This window comes from Triturus cristatus, chromosome 3_1, assembly GCF_964204655.1.
Source record: "Triturus cristatus chromosome 3_1, aTriCri1.1, whole genome shotgun sequence".
Lineage (NCBI taxonomy): Eukaryota > Metazoa > Chordata > Amphibia > Caudata > Salamandridae > Triturus > Triturus cristatus.
In genome coordinates, this window is record NC_140583.1 from 776,082,173 (window position 1) to 776,097,657 (window position 15,485).

At 45.7% G+C, this 15,485-nt stretch overlaps 1 protein-coding gene across 1 annotated transcript in view; it reads left to right on the forward strand.

The window, feature by feature from the left end:
* The first annotated feature begins 3,307 nt into the window (after nt 1-3,307).
* Nucleotides 3,308-15,485, forward strand: part of LOC146860997 (interferon-induced transmembrane protein 1-like) — a 34,060-nt gene continuing 21,882 nt past the window's right edge. Inside the window, exon 1 of the mRNA XM_085644957.1 lies at nt 3,308-3,695. Coding sequence (XP_085501083.1) covers nt 3,447-3,695 — 249 coding nt within the window. The 5' untranslated portion in view covers nt 3,308-3,446. The remainder of the gene's footprint in view (nt 3,696-15,485) is intronic.

Sequence of the window (15,485 nt, forward strand, 5' to 3'; positions counted from 1 at the left end):
ACCCGCCTCCTCATGCCTAACCCGTGCCCTACCTCTCTACTCTGCAGTTCCTGCTGTACTTACCATACTTTGCCTGGCCTCTCTCTCTTGCTCCCCTGCGTCACACATGCTTAGCGTGACCACCCCTCCGTCATTTATACAGACTGTCCGTAAACTAGCTAGCCCTCATGACTGCCGTCCATGGTTGGTCCATAATTTTAGCATTTCTTGCGACAGATGAGATGCCTTAGTTCAAGAGGGAGGGCGTATCCTGTGGTGTTGGGCCAAGGGAGAGGCAGACAGCTAAACTAGGAACATGCCGCCTAAAAGAAATGTAAATGTGTGCAGTTGGCTATTTACAAATGTAAAGGCTGACCAATGCAATAGGTCTCGCATTTACGCGAGTTTAAGCTATTGGCATTGTAAATGACGATGCCTTTTATTTATGTTTGCAAAAACGAAAACACAAATAAAAGGCATTGTTATTTGCAATGCGAATAGCTCAAACTCGCGTAAATGCGAGACCTATTGCATTGTAAATTCTTTTTTTTTGGTTTTGGTTAGGCATGGGGAGATTGCTGTTCATGCACCTTATCAATAACATCAGAATGCTCCAATTGTATATTTATACTTGATATACCGTTTTATTGTCATTATACTTAACTTTTATATGATGAATGTAGCTCTACTTCCTCATAGTTGACATTGTAATTATTCATGGCTCCCTCCCTTCCTTCCCTTTTCGTTTATCCTCCCCCCTTTAATTGAATCTTTACACATCCTTACCTATTGTAATTTATGATTGCTTTTGAAAATCTCTTATTTTATATAGGTATTTTCGCTTATGGCCAATGTTTTTTGTATTGTCTGTATATGTTCATTATTATGAAAATTCAATAAAACATTTTGAACTTAAAAGAATGCTCCATAACACCTCTGGCTTCACATGCACCTTAGCAATAACATCAGAGTGCTCCATGACACCCCTGGCTTCAAATGCACCTTATCAATCACATCAGAATGAACCAAAGGGTTGCAAAGTGACACGAATCACTTTATGCGGATGCAATCCGCCTTTTGGGAGCACTTCAAAGGGTCCGCTCCCCCGCCTGGAATTTGCTCCCCAGCCCCCAAGCGCGCGCGCCATGCTCCGCCGGCCTTGTCTTTTTTTTTCTCTTTTTTAGGTCTCGCCTGAGCCAGCGCTTTAGCGCCGCTCTCGCGAGAGCTTTTGGAAACGGGGATTTGGAAGTGCAAACTAGTGCTTGCAGGCCTCCAAATACAGTGCATGTGCGCCGGGTGCGCGCACCATTTGGCAGCCTGCGTGATTATTTTGCGGCTGCTTTGATGTTCTCAGTGAGCCGCGCAGCCACTGAGAACATCAAAGCGGCCGCGAAATTATCACCATTTGCCAGCCTGAATGTCTCCACCTCCCCCCCCCCTTCCCTCTCTGTGTCTCTTCAGGAGCTGGAAAGGTCGGGCTTAAAGACTGCCTTTTTTTAAAGCACCGTTCCTGAATGGAGGTACATAATATATTCTGCATATTATAGCGCTGCATAGTACAGCACAGAATAGCATCTCAGCGCTATATTATTTTCTTTGGTACGGCGTAAGAATTACTCAGATGTGGAGCTGCAAATGGATTGCCCCTTCAAAAACCTCAGCGAGAAGTGTAGCCCTTAAACCATTCTGCGCAAAGTCTGAAAACAAATCAGGAACTTCCATTTATTTCTTCCATGCTTCTCTCCCTATAGTTGCTGCTGCCACTAGTTGGACCTGCCTTTGAGCCCTCATTAATCCCTCCACTTTACTGTTGTTGACCTTTGCTGCTCACTGCTGCATCTAGGCACTTTCTTTAACCCCTTCAGTGCCCATGACGAGCTGGACTCGTCATGGGCCGCGGTGGCGCTGTGCCCATGACGAGTCCAGCTCGTCATAGACCCCGCCCGCTAATACAACGGCCGGCACAGGGCGGGGAAAGGGGCGGGCACTGAAGGGGTTAAGCCTCTCTCCAACTCCACTGTTGCCCTCCCACTCTACTGTTGCCCCCATGTCCTTTTTGGTGGGTCTGTTAGCTGCAGTTTCCTGCAAGCCCCTCATTTACCAAAGAGACAAATGCTGTGGAGCACTTTAAATATTTTTTGTATGTACTGCTCCAAGATGATCATCCTCCGTCTTGATAATGTAAATTAAAACAAACAAGTGTTGCCTCCTTGACATATGCATGTGCAGTGCCTCTCGGCTATTGTTGCTTCTTGATGCAGAAGTTGCTCATGCTTAATGGCGTCTGCGTGTCTTTGCAGCATTGCTTGGTTTGCTTTTTTGGATGAGCCGTACGGCATTCTCAGAAAGCAATTTTTTTTTATTTTTTTTTACTTAGCGGCAATATGGCAATATGTCTGCATTGACAGACAGACTGTGCCAGTACTTTTTTTTCGTGGGGGGAGGGGGGTGGCAGGATTATTTTTTTACGACGCGTGCTTACCTCGAAAGTGTGAAAAAGGGACTGGAATTAGTAACAAGCATTTGCAATGCTTTAGGTCTCGCATTTACGCAAGTTTGAGCTATTGACATTGCAAATAACAATGCCTATTGGCATTGTCATTTACAATGCCAATAGCTTTAACTCGTGTAACTGCGAGACCTATTGCATTGCAAATGCTTGTTTTGCCTGTTAGGAGAGTGAAGATGAGACCACAGAAGGTGGTAGAAATGATGGTGAGCTCCCTGAAGAGACTTCTAAAAGAGAGCAGGTGATGCCTGCCCAGTATTAAAGGAAAACAAATGTGAGTTGGCCATTTGAGGACACAAAAGAAGGAGCATTTCGAAAAGAAATTGAGACAATCTAATTTTGCCATTAACTTGTACTCTAGCGGAGGTGATAAAGCCGTTTCCTTGATTACAAAAATGGGACTCCCACCTAAATAGGAAGTGCTGATAATATCTAATCCCATTCAAGTCTTGAGTGCAGTGATTTCTCCTCTTTCCACCGTATTTCCCCCATCGCAGATTCCCCAATAAAGGTCGGACTGGCCTACAGGCCGTGACAGATGGACTGGTGCGATAAATCAGTGTCTACCTGGGCCGATTTTACGGATGTGTTATGGCCTGGTGTGCTGGTTATTTTCTGCCAGAGTCCATTCCTACCCCCTTTCGCTGCACGCAGGCACTCGCCCTTCCTTCCCTCTCGCCCACCCTGCTGCTGATACCCCCCGACTCTTTTACTGGCATTGGTTTCGAAAGCACCAGGGCCACGCCCTTTCCTCGCTCGATCTCTTGTGCTGGGATTTCTCCTCCCTTGTTTGGGGAGGCGCCTCCCTCTCCCCGCCTCTGACCGGAGTTGGATTTTGCCTGTTGTGCGTGTACCGCGTCCCCCCTCCACTGAGCCTCAGCGCTGCACACCAAGACGCACGGGCTGCTTTGTGGGAGGTTTGCAAACTTCAGAACCGCAGACCCCGTTCTCTGAGTCCATGGAAAACGGCAACTTTCAGATGCCGGCTGGCACTTACACCTACACCACCGGCCCCTACGAGCCCCTGAAGGAAGAGATGGAGGTGGGGATCCTCCCGCGCCCCCAGGGGTCGTCCGTGAACTCCACCGTGGTGAACGTGACCACCTACCACAACCCGCCCAGGGACCACCTCCTCTGGTCTATCTTCAACACCATCTACATGAACTTCTGCTGCCTGGGCTTCATGGCGCTAGTCTTCTCCGTCAAGGTGAGACCGTGTCGTGTTTTTCAAGTCCCATCGAGATGTGTCTCGTCTGTGCCTCTGAAAGTGTTGCTGGAAATTGTATTCCCGTCCGGGAGATGGACCCAATATATTTAACACCCCTTACCTCGACCACGTACCCCTTATCCGTTTAATTCAAGTGCCCGTCTGGCTATCTGTGTCTTGCCCCCCCCCCCCCCCAATCTGCCCGTGCACCCTGCTTTGTGTGAATATCTTTCAGTACATGGTTAGCTGTCCGCCCTTATTGGAAAAGCAATGTAATTAACACCGATGATACTGTATTTATAAGTAGCATTTATTTGTCCTGACTACTTTTCAGTTTGTGTTGGTAAACCAGCTCCGTCAGTCAAGTCTTTAGGCGGCTCTCAGTCGATCCAAACTAGTACCAAATGTTTTTGTAATGAGCCTGTTGTTTTTAAAATCTGGTCACTCCAGCGTTGGGGCCAGGAGTCAGGCTCGGTCGACTGATCCTGAGTGGAAGTTGTCTCGATGTAGTGATCTGCGCGGCAGCCAATAGGGCTTTGGAGTTCGGAGTCCAGATCCAAGACTCTGAGATCTACTCCACTAGTGGGCCGAGGGTCTGCACGAGACATCCCAGGACTGATTGCGAGGCACCTGCCTCGGCCCACCCCACTAACAAGTCCGCCTCTGGTCGGTGCCCATAAAAGATACCTGTCAACTGCTGTTAACTTCTGTTCAGCCTGACTAACAAAATGTCTCCAGAGGCATTAATGTAGTCATCCACTTTTCAAACCTATATCGCCTCCCTAAAGCTTTAATTCCATATCTACCTTTTTATGGGATCGCCGTTTTAAAGGATCTATTTAACCTGTGTTTTTGAGGCAAGAGTTTGACAGGCATGATATGACCGGTTTTCAGCCCGAAGGCGACAAGATTGTTTTCCATTTCTTTCAAGGTCATAAGTGAAGGCAGTCCAGGCCGGCGACCATTTGTCTAAAATGGAAGTAAAACCTGGAGGAGAAAGGTAAAAAAAAATAATCAGACAAAACGACAGTGAAAAATATCAACGTTCCAGAGATCGATGGCAAATAAAATTAAAAAAAAGTCCGTTCAACTGTACTGATTGAATGTAGTTTCAACATAAGTAGCACCCCAAAACCCCTCTCTTCAGCTGCCCCTATTGAGGCCTGATATCTAGGTCAGCTCCAAGAGACCCTTTGGGGTTCTGTGCACTTTTTAAATGCAGTCAGTGAGGTCTTGTCTTCTACATCCATCTTTCTGATGCCCCCATGCATTCTGATGGCAAGGCCAGGGCTTTAGTGGGATGGAGAAACCGGGGTCTTTCAAAGGGGCGTGGCCAATGTAATTAAGGGCGTGGCTTAAAACCACTCAAGCTAAACATCTGTGCTTAGCATAGTGTGCTGCCTGACTGGCATTTAGCTACTTCTGTCGTTGCATCCACATATGCAATACAACACTGAACATTATACATACACGCCAGGACTATTTACTTTGTCAATGGTTATTTACATAAGCTAAATTAGCAACAGCTATGGTGCATATATTATATCAAAAAATGGTTACATGCTGACTTTGGAGGTCGGGAAGCAGGTTCGGACCTCTGCGTCTGCTCTGCATCCTGTGATTCAAATGAGTGTGTCAATGTGTAGTAGAACTGGTGCTCGTGTAAAGCGCTCCGATACCTTCAGGTCGAGTTCGCGCTATATAAAACCGCAGAAAAAGGAATGTTCTGAAATGATGAGCCTATGAAAGAACTGTGCCGAGTCTGGAGTTGAATCAGTGAAGGGTGGCACTGCTACAGAGGTGAGATTTTGTATTTCACCCTGAGGGTGAGGGCAGCAGTGGAGAGCCCGATAGGGGACCCTTCTCAGCACCTGATTTTTAGAGCTGCCGGGACGGAGTACCGCCAGGACCCGGTCCATTTAAAGCCTTGGCAAGGATACCTGCACCCCCACACAATTTTCTTAACACCAGTGGCGTAACGATAATTGAGGGGTCCCCCTGCAAGGTGCGTGGAGGGGCCCCCTTCAGACTCTGTCAGGACAGGAGCTCCCCGGCCGAAGTGCAGTGCTGAGGGGGCCGCCAGGAGCTTGCCCCCCCCCCCGCACTGCGGGGGCCTGTGTTACGCCCCTGCTTAACACCCCCCTTGCTTGTTTGTGCACCTAGCACCACACGTGCTGGCTCCATTCAGTTCTAGGCGGTCTTTACTGGGTCAGCATGTGGCTCGGGTTAGAAGAGGGTTTAAAGCGCCTGCCGCTCGGCCCAGCCTGCAACTCAGCTGAGCTCTTGACATGAATGGTTTCCTCAGTCAGCGCCTGCAGTGTTGCTGCTCAGTGTTAACAGCAGCCTATGCTGCCTGGCTCCAGTCTCACTGTCTTTTACTACATGTTTTCTCTCAGCGCTAGTGAGTCTGCTGGTAATTTACAAAGTGTCTGAGAAATGTTTCAATATCCTCAATCTTTATAAAGCTATGCAATATGCGTCTTCTGCATTAAAATCTTCACTACAGAGTTGGACTCGCATAAGCCACAGGACAGTGTCCTATTAGATCGGGCAGATTGTGATTCTGCAACAGTTCGTACCGGGAAACAGCCTTAAAACATGCATGTATTTACCACGCTAACTGTTGCCACACAGATGCCTTTACCACGCGTATGCATTTACAAGGAAAATGTAAGTAGTTCGCAGGTACGTGTGTACAATATCCTATCTCTATCTATATAGAGAGAGATTAGGGCAATGGTGTTTTTAGGGTTTAGGAGTGGGTGAGGTTATTGGGTGGCTAGGGTATGTTTAAGGTGGATAAGGGTATTTTTAGGGGTTAGAGTGGGTAAGGGTATTTGGGTGCCAAGGGTGTTTTAAGGGTTTAGGGTGGGTACGGGTATTTGGGTGGCAAGGGTCCGTGTAGGTTGGGAAGAATTTAGGGGTTAGGTTGATGTAAAATATGTATACAGATACACGCGTAGAGATAGAGAGATATATATATATATATATATATATATATATATATATATATATATATATTACCTACTGGCGGTCGCCAGTAGGTAGTTATAGTTAGGACCACGTTTCCATAGGAAATCCGCAACATTCTATTTTGAATAACTTTGGCGCCGGTTGACGAATCCTCGCGAATTTTTCAAAATAGGTGGGGCGCTACGCTCCGCTCCTACCCTGAAAGTCTCGGGGGGATTCGTCAAGCGGGGGCTGAGATAAAAGGGGGGTCCCAAAACGCGTTTTTCCCATGCATTTTTCCATAGGACCTTTAGACACAGCTACAGCCCGAACGGCTGAACAGAATTACTTGAAATTTGGCAGAGAGGTAGTCCTCAGGTCAAGGAAGTGCCTTTTGTAGGTTTGGTGTAAATCTGTTCAGTAGATTCTGAGAAAATAGCCTTTAAATCAATATATATATCTGAGCCAGCGTACGGTGCGCTTATGGTGCGCTTACCGTACGCGTACGGTGGCGTGCGCGAGCGCGATTCTGATTGGTTGTTAGATCTTAGTAAACATTCGAATCGGTCGAAACCAGGAAGCGGCGGCCGCCATTTCGTGTGTTTCACTCAGAAAAAAAAGAGTGATATCTTGAAAAGGGGGCAAGGGAGAGAGTTACAGACCCCCTAACATTTGTAAGGGGGTCAAAGAAGGACAGAAAAGTACAAAGAAAACATTTATTGATTTTAAAAAAAATCGCGGGGTACGCGTACGGTAAGCTCAACGTACGCGTACGGTAAAAAAAAAAAAAAAAAAAGAATTAACAATCACATTTAATATATAAATCTAAGGACCCCCAAGGGACAAAAAAACAATTGATATTTTGTAAAAAAATGGCGAGGCGTGCACGGTACGAAATGCGCATCGTGGACGCTAGGTGCGCGAAGCGCACCGAGTGCCCACAGCGCGCGCACGGTGCGCGAAGCGCACCGTGCACGCAAAAATTAACAATAAATACATAACTTAGCATTTAAAAAACCGTACAAATTCACTGAAAAAACCATAGGTTTCACACACACGTTATAGTTAGGAATTAGCATTTAAAAAACCTTGCAAATTCACTTAAAAAACCATAGGTTTCACACAAGTTATAGTTAGCTGTACATTTCACTCGTAAAAAACCAATGAAATTCCACGTTATAGTTAGATCAGGTAACTATAACTTGCGCGACCGCAATGCACAATGTGTCATTTCCGATGTCATCATTGATGTCATGAGTGATGTCACTGACCATGTCATAAGTGATGTAATATGTGACGTCATCAGCAGTGCATTGCGGGTGCGCAAGTTATAGTTACCTGATCTAACTATAACGTGGAATTTCATTGGTTTTTTACGAGTGAAATGTACAGCTAACTATAACTTGTGTGAAACCTATGGTTTTTTAAGTGAATATATATATATATATATATTCACACACACACAAAGGCTGAGAAATACTTACGTTTTTCATTGTTAAGGCATATGTGTGTTAAAATTTGTATGGGTAAGGCACATGGCGTTGTAGTAAACGCGTGGTAATGGCATGCGTGGTTTCGTATACAACCGTTCATATCCTGTGCACAAGATCGCTGAAAAACAGCACGAAAATGCATTTATATCATAGTTGTGCTCGAAACAATGTACCATTTTATTTGGCATCTTTAGTTACGTTGGGCATGGGCTGGAAGCAAATTATAGTAAGAAGACTGATACAGAAAGGGTTCTTCTCAAACATTCGTGTCTGTGTTTTATTTTTTTTAACTGAGGCTGAGAACTGAAAAATCTACTTTTCCAGGGCCAAATAGTTTAAATACACCGGTTATTCAAAGTCTAGAGCATTACTCCTTGAGCTGTATAACACTGTTAGGCTTAAAAGCCATCCGATGTGTAAACCAGTGGCGGTGCCTCAATGAGGGCAAAGGAGCGTCGCCTCGCCGCTGAAGTGAAGGGAAACATGAAAAATAAAATGGTAATAAACATATTTTATTACCATTTTACTTTTCATACAGGAAAACAGCAGAGTCTGAGAGAACAGGGAGGAACAGTTGGCACAATGCACGTCAGTTTAAAGTGCGCATGCCACTTTGGCCTGCTGTCTTAGGACAGCCAGCCTGACACGCGCACTTTAAACACTCCAACCTGAGCTGCCTTAGACAGCTGGGTGGAGAACAAGCACTGGCCTCCAGGTCCTGAAGGAGTGTCATACCAGGGCGCCCCAGCCAATCCTGGCGCTGCTCTTGTGCTGCCTGAGCAGCATGAAAGTGGCACCAGGATTGGTAGGGGGGAGTTGTACAAAGCTTTGGAAGCTTGCTGCCTGTGCTGGATGAGCCACCGAATGCTGAGACAGGAAAGTCAATCTTTTATTTCTTTAATTAAAATTAACTCACTGACCGGCACTGTGAGAAACTCAGTGCCTTCAGGTTAATTGGCCTGTAATAAACACTGTTTAAAACTGACCATGATTGAGGGCTTTGGCACTGAGTCTAAGGGCTCTGCTGTGGTTGTTTTTTGTTTTGTTTTAACCAGTGCCTGTCAGTGGGTTACATTTTCGCTCACCAGTTTTGTTTGATGCTGGCCGCCACTGTGTGTAACTAAAGACTGTTAATTTAAAAGTTATATCTCTGGTACAAGTGAAGTTTGTGTGGGATTTCTGTCTAACTGTGTCTGTTCCAAAACAACTTATATCTGCAAGAGTAAACATTGGGTATTGAAACGGGGGGGGGGCATTTGTACAAGCCACTGTCGCCACAGGAACATCACTTTTTGTGATGTTCCCATGGCAATAAGGGTCATGCCTATGTACAAGGCAGCGTTAAGCCACTTAAAGTAGCTTAACGCTGTCTTGTACATAAGGCCCCCTTTCATGCTATGCTTGGCGTGAAAGGGGCATGCAGTGGGTCTTGTGGTGGACAAATCCTGGCCTTAAGTTGGCGAAACGAGGAGAAATGCATTATATCTCCTCGTTTTTGTTTTTTCCATATGTGCTGCCTTGTGCAAGGGTGAAATCAACATGGAGCTTAGGGGTTGGAGAGAAGTACATGAGAACAAGCAGGACACGTGTGAGAGACCAACATGTAGTGCTAGGAACGGATTTTTGGTGGAAAGAAGAAGATGGAGTGATGGTAAACACATGCACTCCCAAGGAGTGTATAACCAATAAGAAAATGTATTTCCTTAAAAGTGAGCAATGCAAGGGCATTGGTAGAGGGGGTATTTTCCAGATGAAGAACAAATACAAGATGGACAAGGAAAGGCATCAACTAAGGAGCAAGGAAAAAATAAGAGTGACAATAAAGCCAACTAATAGTAAGTTACATCTGCTTTGGGAACACAGCATTGTCTAGCAATGTTTTGAAACAGCAGTGTTTTTTTTTCCTCTAGCCCCACCCCCACTGACCCGCCCCCCACTGATGGCGCCTCCACCAAAAAGATGAGCTGGACCTAGATCGCTTGTCCATTTGAGGGAAACACAAGTCTGTTGAGTTGAGTTTCTGAGATCACCTACTGTCCACTTGAAATGCTGTGAAATTTAATTCAGTGGATAAGCCTCTGGCTTGGGACCTCAACACAGTTGATCACTGTAGAAGGCTGGCTTAGTATATGATGCAAATTTATTTAAGTGAAGCACCATGCACTAATGCAGACGACCCAAGCCTTATGGTGATTCTAGTGGACTTGGAAAACCTTAGAAAGCTCTCTAAATGGTAGCTATGGAGAGCAGCCTCCCTGCTTATCCAGAACGAGTGTTAATTGGGTGAATAAAGCTAAAAAATCTTGGATTTATCATTGATAAGCTCAGATATAAGGCCCAAGTGTCAAAAGTAGCATCCTCCTCATTTTTCACCATTAGAACCTTGTGGGAAATGTTTCATTTTATTCCCAGAAATACCAAAAAGACTGTTTCCTCACTAATTGTATCAAAACTTAACTATTGTAATGGCCTATATATGAATCTCCAGGTTAAACTACTTGGTAATCTCCAGGTGGTGTAGAATGCAGTAGCCAGATTGACTTTGGTTATCCCTAAATACCTCTCGATGTCTGCAGGCATTCGGGAACTTGACTGGCCGACAACGGATTAAATTCAAGGCACTCTGTGTGGCCCATAAAGCCTTGCACAGAGAAGGACTGAAATTTCTGTGGAAGGTTTTTAACTGCCATTCACAAAGTAGACTTCTACGATCAACCAATGCAAAATTGATTACCACCATAAGAATCAGGAAAGTGAGCTGGGGAGGAAGGAGTTTCATTAACGGCATGGCTAGGCTGTGGAACTCTATCCCACTGTATTTCAGTACCATACCCATCCTTCTCGCATTCAGAAGGGAACTTAAGACCTGGCTGTTTAGGAATCAGTAATACTCACTGGTACACACGCGCTATAAAAGTTTATATAACAACGTTTTTACCAGATCCAATCACACAGTGTATATAAAAAATTATCTATTAATTACACGAAACTCACTAACACATTTGTATATCTCCTACCCAAACATATCATACAAATAGACAATACTTCCATTGCAAATAGGTAAGTAAGCACAAAACGCAGTGGTCTCCAGGGGGAGACTAAATCATATACTAAAAAGGTGGAATATGAACTGTGACCAAAGTCAGGTGGTGGACCAGGAGACCCAGAAGAGCTGGGGACCTAAGGAATCACCTGAGGTAAGTACCCAGGAACCCCACGGAGGCTGTGTGCAGAGTGGAAACACAGCTGCGTACTCAAAAGAAGTCACCGGGAAAGTCACGGTTGCAGTTTTGAAGAAGGACCTTTCCCAGTGGACCCTGAAGAAACCCAGTGGAAGACAGATGGTTGGAGTGTCACCCCACCTGTGGATACCCTAGGAACCAGGATACCTACACCAGGGAAGCTGGGTGCATAGGTGTGATGTGATTTTGGATACCGCCGTAGACCACAATGGAGGACGTCAGTAAAGATGCCGCTGGCAAAGAAGGTGCATGAGTCTGGTGGAATCCAAGCGTAGATTCTTGAAGTGAAAATCCTGCAAGCAGAGGGGACAGTCTGTGCCCCTCAAAGGTGACTAGGAGGCACCGTAGAGCAATACCCACTGATGTTGGGAGATGCAGAAGTGATGACGGTGACCGTGTCGCTGCAGCTGTGAGGACCAGGCGATGCTGAGGAAGACCAGGAGCTGTGCATGAGCTGTCCCACGTTGTAAGTCGAGAACCAAGAATTGGAGTCGAACGGGAGCACCAATAAGCCTTGGCAGCTGCGATAGGTGTGGAAAGTGATAAAGGAGCAACATTGGAAGAGTGACATGATTTTAGGCTTGAGTCTGGTCCCTAGTCAAATCTAAAGAGCCACCCACAGGTAAGCCCTTAAGTACTCTAAGAGAAAGGGTAGGAACAACTCGAGAGGGGTCCCTCCCAGAGGAGGGGCTGGACAGAGGGGAGGATACTCCTGTGTCCTTTGTCCAATTTCATGCCAGAGCTGGAGCCAAGGCCTCCCTGAACTGATTCCAACTGGAGTATGCAAGGAGGGCACCAAATGTGCCCTTCAAAGCAGTCTAGTGGTGCTGGCAAGAGCCCCCACCGCAGCCCAGTACAATAAATCCTGTCTGGGGGGGTGGTCCCAACTCCCTGAGACAAGAAACCTGCTGTTCTACCTTCCCCTGCTCGAGCTTGGCTCAGCAGCAGGACAGCAGAATTGTGTCTGTGGTCGGCAGCAGCCATAGCTTGCTATCGGACCATGAAAGGCTGCAACCGGGAGTACAAGAGGGTACCCCAAGGGAGCCCCCTAGTACATGGGACCATACTTCCAACACTGTAATTGGTGTTGGTGTATGATTCCGATATGTTTGATACAAAACATGAATGGGTTTGGTGCAGCCATTGTATATATTTAGACATCTCGTAATGACTGATATCCACTATATGTATTAAAATGGCTGACCTCACTTACAAAGCCTGGAGAATCGACTGCGGGGTGTGTAGGGGTGCCCTGCTCATGTCTGGGCACTCGTAACAACCAAGCACCCGGCCTTCAGGACTGAAAGGCCTGCTGTAGCGGTGACTTATAGGTTTTAAGTGTAGTGAACTCAGATATAAGAAACGTCTGTCATAAGTGGTACCAGTACCCACTCTCACAGTCTGCAATGGCTGGCCTGTAGTCACAGTTTGAGTAGTCTCTCGTGGGTGGCATAATACATGCTGCAACCCATTAAAGTACAAAAACAATAGTTGATGGACAGAATGCAGAACAATGTCATACATTCACCCCAGTACAGAGATCTGGGCCTAAATGCATCGTTTTTTTGCTCACCATGCTTTTCCAGTTTGAACCCAGCCATATGCAAATCAGTCTTGACCCTGTGCCTCATGAGAACAGTCCAGCCCGAACTGCCAAACCAGGTCCTCCCTGGACTGGAAACAATCATCCTAGGACCGGTTTCGGGGTTTCACCCCTCTTCGGCCAGGATAGCTTGATTCCAGTGGCATGGAGAGCACGGTACCCACGTCTGGGCATACCTTTCCCACTCGGGGTGACAAATGCAAAAACAGCAGTTGATGGACAGAATGCAGAACAATGTCATACATTCACCCCAGTACAGAGATCTGGGCCTAAATCCATAGTTTTTTTGCTCACCATGCTTTTCCAGTTTGAACCCAGCCATCTGCAAATCAGTCTTGACCCTGTGCCTCATGGGAACAGTCCAGGCCGAACTGCCACTCTTTAACCCTTTCCGTGCTCATGACGGAACCACTCCGTCATGAGCCACGGGTGCCGTGTGCTCATGACGGAGTGGTTCCGTCATGCTGCGGCCGTTGGCGGCCGCTCCGCCCACGCGGCGCTAATTCCCCGCCTGTGCGGGCGATTAGCGCAGTGGGCGGAGACGTGACGGAACCACTCCGTCATGAGGACAGCTCACCTGTGGCTCGTGACGGAGTGGTTCCGTCACGAGCACAGCGCCACCGCAACTGCCCCCAAACCCCCCCAGCGCCGCGGCGGAATTCCTGCCGCGGCGAAGGGGTTAAGTACAACATAGGCTTGGAGGGGGCCGCTACAGGACATTGCGTATTCCTCAATGTTGTCCTTATCCTGAGCCTGAATCAAAAGCTGCCTGGGAACCCTGCCATAGAAATGTAGATACCAGGGTCTCGTTATATGGGTGCAAGAAGTAATCTGTCATCATGCATTAAAATAATGAAATAATAAAATCTGCAGGTTATTCCTCTTGAAATAAATTAATGAAACTAATTAAATATGTAGGTTATCCATCTTGAATTTTATTTGAGAGAAGACCAACGCATGGCTTTCCATCAAAGCACACTTTGACGTTATGCCCCATAATATTATGCATGGTTATGTTTCAGCTTGCACACACTTGCGGGCTAGTCCTGGAACTGACACACTGGACAGTCAATTCAATAAAAAAAAAAGCTTTATTCAATGTTGAGATAAAAAATCATAAAAGTACATTTTACCACATATTATAAATAATTCAACATTTAAAGAAAAAGCTTTCAAAGGTGCTGACAATAGCCCTGCTATAAATAGGATATTTTTTTAAAGTTCATATACCACTAGTTTTCCTATATTTGATTACACTTTTTAAAGATAAAGTTATGGCCCTAGTAAAACTTTCATTCTCTAAAAATTGTAATGCTAAAAACGCAGGGCGGCTTTGTCTGAGACCAAGTAGCTTTGAAGTTGGTAATATTCTTTAAACTTTATTTGGTTTCACATAGATAAAACCATAAAAGTTGCATAAAATCCATAATACATTGAAACGTGAGTTCATTAAAAATCACAATTTATAAAATATAAAGTGAACCCATTACACAACCACCCAATTTAATCAATAACAGTAAAATGCATGGTACCATAAAAGCATCTCCCCTGGGTTAGTTTTTCCTTCTAAAGTGAGCTGGCCCTCCTCGACTGCTAAGATCTAGGTGATTCATCAACCAAATGGCTACATATTAAGGCAGGCCCTGGTTTTCACAATGGATTTTAAGTAGCCCACAATAAAAAAATATACAATCCTCCTTCAACTGTTGAAGATATAGGAGGGCAGGGAGAGCCTGGGTAAAATTCATCCTCTTTAAAATGGGGACTAGAAAATTATCGCAAAAAATTTACAGAAAAGCATAAAATGTAGCAGAGCCTGTGGAGACTGTCCTTCGCAGCCACAGGGTGCTAACACTTGACCCTTTGGGCCTAGCTAGCAGGAGGTGAAAGAGATTCATGCGAAACCTAGTCAGTAAACCCGCTCAAATTTGGATAAAGACCCCAGGAGATAAGGCTCGGTAGAAGGAGTTGTTTTGAGCGTTAAAAAGATGCGAACACGCGGTTTCCGAAGTTCCCAGTCATCCCTATCCAGTTTCCTTAGGGTGAGAAAGGATTCCCTGACTAGACCCACGTCTTTTTTTTTACGATGGTTTCAGGCTTAAAATATAAATCAGCATGCCCTACCCCTTCAAGGCTACTTTTGATGTAATTACGCCAAGGAATTCGGGATACATTGTCAAGGGACATGCACTCTCTTAAAATCAAATGATTAAGTGTTAATGCCTGGTTCAACCAACACTTCAGCCAAAACACAAGTTGGCGTAGAGCCAGGGTGTCACTTGGAAAGGGGGCCCCCAGTTCCTCATGGGCCGCCAAATTCGACAGACCACGTGGAACACACAACAGGCGCTTCAAAAAAGGATTCTCTGTCACCTGAAGGGAATCCACAGCAATATGCCCCCATATTTCTCTTCATAACTAGCTATAGCTACACTTTTCGCTTGGTATACTTTCAGCAAAGCTGCGATTGGTCTCCTCCCTAGTTTAGAGGCAAAATTGA